Source organism: Berghia stephanieae, unplaced genomic scaffold (assembly GCF_034508935.2).
Source record: "Berghia stephanieae isolate SIO BIC M18660-M18661 unplaced genomic scaffold, UCSD_Bste_1.3 scaffold438, whole genome shotgun sequence".
NCBI classification, from domain to species: Eukaryota; Metazoa; Mollusca; class Gastropoda; order Nudibranchia; family Aeolidiidae; genus Berghia; species Berghia stephanieae.
In genome coordinates, this window is record NW_027625711.1 from 9,392 (window position 1) to 16,687 (window position 7,296).

Sequence of the window (7,296 nt, forward strand, 5' to 3'; positions counted from 1 at the left end):
GATAATGGTATCTTGGTAGTTAACAAACTTTGCGGCGTTTGTCTGTGTTGAACCCATGACCTCAAGAAGTCGGGGGTAGCGGCTAAGATAGACATAGAGATTGAAATCACTTTTTCTCGATTTGTGAATAGCTCATACACTCATACAGTAGAGCCACGCCCTCCCCGGCCAGTTGTTGTTGTTGTACCAGAAAGGTCGCGGGTTCGAGACCCCATCGCCGCCACGAAATTGGAAAGCTTCATCGGTAACTGTAACCAAATATGAATCCGCCTGTATTATTATAGTTTTGGAAGGCCTTCCGAAAGCTCATCATGCCAAATATTCGCTCCTAAGATAAAATACAACCTAGTATCTTTAACTACTCCTAATAGGAAAAAAAAAACAACAACCCTAGGACTGCTTTGCACTGCCTTTCAATAACTCACAAATCAAAATGGTGGCCGAGAATCAAAACAATGGTCAAATTATGAAATTTTAAACTTTCACAAATCTATCAAAGTTTGTTCTATATGATGACAAATTGAATAAATAAACGTCTGACAAAAGGTCCAAAGTGAAAATACAAACTGAAAGAAATGCTAGAGAGCCTCGCCTTTGGCCGACCAACCTCCGCTGCACGTCCAACTCGCCTTGAGCATGCATTCACGTAAAATATAAAGATTTTTTTAAAAAACCTACCTCTGTTTCAAAAACTAGCAATTTTCACCTTTCTAAGAAACATTTTGATTTTTCAGAACTTTTGTTCGTTAAATTATACCAGACTTATTAGACTCATTGAATCGACTGGGTGCGACATGTTGTTGTTTACACGACTGAAAGGAACTGCGCAAATAAGCATTAGTTCATTTCCGGTTTTGTTTCTACACTGTCACGTGACCGTTTTGAGAAATTTGACGTCTGCTACAAACATTTAGACCGGTCGAGGGAAGAATTTTTCGTTGGAGCAGATAAACGTGAGTATTATTTCTTGGAACTGTATAGAGGACTAGGGTCCACAACACAGCAGTCAAGTTGATTGAATAAAAGGGCATATTAAAAAAATAAATAAAATAAAGAAGTTAGACAATGAAGTGATTTTTTTAAAAGCATTACGAGTCTATTGGAGAGAAAGATCAAATGAAAATAAGAATTTTTCAGCAATAATAATAAACGTAGTGGTCGATTTAATAGTCATCATCATCATCATCATCATCATCATCATCGTCATCATCATCATCATCGTCTTCTTCTTCCTCATCATTATCTTCTTCTTCCTCATCATCATCATCATTATCAGCATTATCATCATCATCATCATTATCAGCATTATCATTATCATCATCATCATCATCATTATCTTCTTATTCTTTCTCCTCATCCTATCTTCCCTTCTTCCTTTCCCTCCTCCTCCTCATCATCATCATCTTCTTCCTATTCCTCCTCCCCCCCCCTTCCTCCTCTTTCTTCTTCTTCTTCTTCTTCTTCTTCATCATCATTATCTTCTTATTATTTATCCTCATCCTATCTTCCCTTTTTCCTTTTCCTCCTCCTCCTCATCACCATCATCATCTTCTTCCTATTCCCCCCCCCCTCTTCCTCCTCCTCCTCCTCCTCCTTCTTCTTCTTCTTCTTCTTCTTCTTCTTCTTCATAACAACATCATCATTATCTTCTTATTATTTATCCTCAATCTTATCTTCCCTTTGTCCCAAGTTGTATCTTTTATCTTCAATTACTCTAACCTGTATGGACAATATTCATGCATAACATTTCTTGGCGTTTGAGAGCATATGAGACACATAGCCACAACTAACAATGCCGTGTAGTCTATGTTGAAGAGGGATTAATCCATGTCATTATATTTTGGTTGACATTAGTTTATCTGTAATAATTTGTCTAAATTTATACAATGAAATCAGATAGAGAACCCATTGTTTTATACCAAATTATTGTTGTAGGATCATTTTTTGAACTGTATTTACAGGTTTAAAGTAAGATGACCGAGGAAAAACAAGAAAATTTGGAAACAGCCATAGCTCTTATGAATTCTGGAGTCCTTTCAGAAAATAAAGCTTCTAAAATTTATAAGATATCGCGACAGATACTGAGACAAGTAAAGCAAGGGAAACGACCCTTGAAAATAAAAAAACCAAGGAGAACAAAAATGACTCCTGAAGAAGAGTCGACAGTGAGTACAATTTTTTAATTTCAAATTTTTCTTACAATAAACATTTTCCATATAGTAATGACGTCAACTGTGTAAATTTTCAAATGAACTAGAAGTTAATTAATCTGATGCTGGACTGCAGCCCAATTGGCTTGAGTGCAAAATATGAGAGGGCTTTCTCATTCCATCAGTTTTATACTTGTATAAATTTAGATAGGCTTTCCCCCCTCCTTATTACTAACAATAAATAGATTACAGTAGACTTGAATGCTACAACTATCACAAGAGGTTGGATACCGTCATCATGTTTGTGGAAATCAGAGAAATATGCACAATAGTCTTGGCCCTTTTTAATCATCAAATTTTTAAAACGATGTTGAACCTTGAATCATCGATTTGTGCTTTTTTAAAAACATAATTTCTAATTAATAAATAACATTCATATACATTTGTCTCTGTTTTCATTCTTCCTTTTTATAGTTTTGTAAATGGCTCCTATATATGGCCAGGTGTGGCTTTGGCCGATCAAGAAAGGAATTCCTTGCAGCCGTACAGGAATATTTAAACCAGCTTGAGGAGCCAACAGAAAGATTCAAGAACAATATGCCAGGCAAAACCTGGTGAGTCATATGCAATGGAATTATTAATTTTAATGGAGCAATTAGCATAACATAACCCCGCCCATCTCTCCTCTCTCTCTCTCTCCTCTCTTCTCTCTCTTCTTCTCTCTCTCTCTCTCTCTCTCTCTCTCTCTCATCTATTCATATATATATATATATATATATATATATATATATATATATATATATGTGTGTGTGTGTGGGTGTGGGTGTGTGGAAAAAAAAGAAAGAAAAAAGGCGCCGCTGATAATTAATTTATATTGTAAAAAAAATATAAATATATCTTGTTAAAATTTTTACTACGATAAATAGAAACATTCTTTGTTAGCAGAATTCCAAAATATAAAAATAATTTATGAGCGGTTTATGAATAATATTAAGTCTTGTAACACCACCTGATTATCGTGTGAAACTCTATGCTGATAATTGCATAAAACTATATGAAGAACATCTTTATTGTTGTTGTTATAATTATTATTAGCATTATCATTATTGTTGCTGTTGTAATTATTATCATAAGTGGTTGTAGTAGTGATAGTACAATTATTATTATTATTATTATTATTATTATCATTATCAATATTGAAGCAATAATAACAATAAATAGTAGTAGTAGTAGTTTTAATGCCATTATTTACTATTTTACTCCATGAAAAGGTACAGTCGTTTTCTCAAACGACACCCAGAACTAAGAGAAAGAAAAGTGTGTGCCATTGGTATAGAGAGGGCCCTAGTAACCCCCCAATGCATTGAATCGTGGTTTAACGACCTGGAGAGATACATTGCTGAAAGTGAGGATCCTAATATCCTACAGGTATTAGAATTTTCATACTAATATGTTTGTCAATACAATGGCATCTTTGAACATTAAATTTGATTTGTACACAAGAATATAGTCTATTAGTGTAAAATAAAATGATAATCTTGAAAACAATAAATGTAAAATATTTTTATTATTGGATTTTGAACATAAATATTGAATTGTTTAATGAGCACTAATTATATAAAATTTAAATTGCAATGCAAGTATTAACGAGACAATGAAATGAATAAAACTCTGCAATCGGTACAACACCTTAACCATGGTTTCAAACTGCTCAACCACATTCACCAAAATAGGAAGCAAACAACCACATTTCTTCAAGATTTAAGCATATTTTTATTTCTTACTAACACACAAACAATTTTCAAAGAAACCTTCTATAGTTATTCGCATAATAAAAAGCATTGATAAAATGTTATTCTTTATCTTTCATTATGTTTGAATCTTTAGTGTTTATAACCCTTGATGCTTTTGTAGTTATGTTATCTAATCTAAAAATACTTTTCTGTTACAGGATCCAAGACGCATATTTAATGCAGATGAGACAGGTTTTCCTCTCTGCATTAAAACGAAGAAGGTTTTGGCCCCTAAGGCATGCAAAAAGGATCAGCACCTATATATTACTACATCAGGTTCAAATAAACAAATAACCACTATGTGCTGTTTTTCTGCAGACGGGGACTATACAAGCCCCATGATCATAATGCCTGGAGTCCGGAAAACGGTGGACGTAGAAGAACAATTTAGTGGTTGTAAGGGTGCTATGAGTGAAAATGGATGGATGACAGGCGATTTATTTGTCAAATGGTTAGAGGACGTATTTGCCCAAATGTTGTGTGTGAAAACGGTAAACCGCCCCGTTTTATTATTTGTTGACGGATCCAGTACTCACAAAAGTAAACGCGCAAGTGATTTTTGTGTGGCAAATGGAATTATACTGTATTGCCTGCAACCAAACGCGACGCATTTAATCCAGCCACTAGATTTAAATTTTTTCTCTGTAATGAAACGAAACTGGGAAAATGCTGTCTCTGAATTTCAAACCAAAAATACAGGATTATCCGTGACAAAGAATGCTTTTGCACTTGTTTTTGGTTCTGCATACACAAAAACATGCAAGCCAGAACTGGCCAGAGCAGGTTTTAAAAACGCTGGTCTCTTTCCATTCGATAAAGAGGCAGTGCTTAGCACCAAGAAGATGCAGTCTGCACGTCTTCTTACCACTACAAACCCACCATGTGAACAATCATCATCATCATCATTACCACAATCAGATTTTCAATTTTCATCTTCACCATCATCATCACCACCACCACCACCACCACGACCGGTATCACGACATGTCACTGTAGTGATTAATGGCTCAGCCCCCAAATCACCACTGACTATTCTTGAAGTGATAGAGAACATGATCACAGAGGAAATGAAAACACAATATCTGCGTAGATTTGAGGAAGGCTACGACGTATTAGATGATGTTCTTTATAACAATTGGAAAGAGTGCCAACTCATCTTATTAGGAGCATCTGAAATTGGAAATGTGCCTACCTCTTGCGTTACATCAATTCCTGTTTCAAGCAAAAAAACAGTTGGTAACTTTTTACTTGAAAAAACGCCGAGGATAGAGAAAAATAAACAAAGAAACAAAAGAAAAAGGGCTCATTTGCCAAATTTGGCTCTTACCAGCGCTGAGACAGTTGACTTCCTGGCAGAGAGAGAAAATAACAAGAAGGAGGAAGAAGAGAAAAAAGAGGAGAGAAAGAAGAAGAAAGAAGAAAAAAAGAAAGAGAATGATGCTTCAAAGGGGAAGGAAAATAAAGTGGTAACCAACAAGTGTTCTGTATGTTTAAATAAATATAAATCTAAAGAAGCTGACCAATGGCTGGGGTGTGATAATTGCCCCAGATGGTACCACAAAAAATGTATTTCAAATACAGGAATAAATTGGGATTCACTAAACAAACATGATATAGACAATACGGATTTTTTTTGCAAATATTGTATTTAGATTACTGGAATGTTATCATCAATCAAAAAAAAAAAAAAAAAAAAAAATTAATAATAAAAAAAAAATTAATTTTGTTCTTAGGGTTAACATATTTTTCCTCATATTCTTTTAACAAGTGGTCACCAACTGGTCACCAGTGCAACTAGACTAGAGGCCTTTCCTTTTTGAAAATGAATTTAATGGCATCGTTTTGGGCCACTTGAAGAACCTTTACTTTAATATGTATTTGTTTATATTGGCTTACAGTCAATTACAGGATTGTTCTTTATTATTTTCTAGCGTTATGCATACAGTGCAACAATGTTGTTTCTTCCATTACCTGTTTTTATTCCAATATTTTATCTTGTTCAATGAATAAAGATGTAATCAACGAATTCATTGGTTAGTAGTCTTGTTTACCATCAAACTTATGGGTGTGTTTGTAAAATAATCAGTTTTTGATTTTTTTTTCTTCAAATTACAAATGATTAAGTTTAAAAATATTACTCTGGTCACACACACTAACTGGGTGGGGTTCTTGACCTCCCATAGCGGACAGGGAGACAATGTGTCTTCTATCCCCTTACATCTGTTTTCAAACATACTTTCTGGCTTTGTCTTGGATACTTGGTTTTGTCCTGGCCCTGGCCGGAAGGGAAACAGTCAAATGCAAAGTTCTTGTTTTGAAAGATGATTTTTTTTTCATTGTTTCAATGTATAATGTAAGCATTTGAGTGTATTCCTCTTTGTTGGATCTTATGCTTGTGTCCGGATCTCAATCTAAGTACATTGGTGGTATGCTCTTGGAATCTACATCTGATCCCTATTTGTTCCCAGTTCCCCTTTGTCTTACTTTCTCTTGGGTGCTTTAATTGTAATTCTAGAACTTTCTACAATCCCATTTTCTTACTTTTTACTGGCGCTGATATTACCTTCATGTGTTGCAAGTGCCGTAAGAATATTTTTTTTAATGAATAAAAACACAAACTAAAATCCATAAGCTACATGGTTATTTAGCTCTAACAAGCATGTTTCATGCGATAAAGGAATTATTAAAGAGTATAAATTGGCTGATTGATGGTGGAATATTATTATTCAGTTTCAATATCAGCCAAAAAGTAAAAATATCAGACTATGTGATGTTCTTTAAGTATGGACAATGTGAGACAGTTTTAAAAAATCCTTTTTGGGAACTTTGCCTAATGTGGCATAAAACATCATATTATTATAGTATGTTGTAAGAACGTGCCTCTTCATAAGGGATATATTTTTTTTTATTTCTCCTTGTGGGCCAGACCTGTCATGTCTTACAGCTGGTCTATCCTGTTCCACTATATAATAATTTGCCCTTGTGTCTTTGAAATAAATTAAAACCAATTTGGTTTTACTAGGGACCTGTCTTATGTAAGGAAAACAGGGATGGGTCTGGCAAAAGTACTTTACAATACTGTAAACCATCTAAAGGATAGCAAGCAATTGCGAAAATGTGTTGTATAACAATTGTATAAATTCGCTCAATTACGTATATAACTGCTCCTATGGCTACGCATGTGCAAAGGACATAAAATAGATATATATATAATAATATATATATATATATATATATATATATATATATATATATATAATATATATATATATATATATATATATATATATATATGAGCCAAGGTCAAAAGGTGCCCGCCTGATACCAGTGTTAAGAAAATTTGATTTTTACTT

General features: G+C 34.0%; 2 protein-coding genes across 2 annotated transcripts; both read left to right on the forward strand.

Moving 5' to 3' along the window:
- The first annotated feature begins 2,009 nt into the window (after positions 1-2,009).
- LOC144961843 (uncharacterized) lies at positions 2,010-2,828 on the forward strand. Its single transcript, XM_078894895.1, has 2 exons — positions 2,010-2,165; positions 2,625-2,828. Exons 1-2 carry the CDS (start codon positions 2,019-2,021, stop codon positions 2,766-2,768), a joined length of 291 nt encoding a protein of 96 aa, XP_078751021.1. The 5' UTR covers positions 2,010-2,018; the 3' UTR covers positions 2,769-2,828.
- Positions 2,829-3,199: 371 nt separating this feature from the next.
- LOC144961844 (uncharacterized) lies at positions 3,200-5,283 on the forward strand (the record flags this gene model as incomplete). The annotated part of the gene is made up of 2 exons (XM_078894896.1): positions 3,200-3,578; positions 4,102-5,283. Coding segments are annotated over exons 1-2 (1,347 nt in total), but the record flags the coding sequence as incomplete, so codon positions are not given.
- Positions 5,284-7,296: the final 2,013 nt, after the last annotated feature.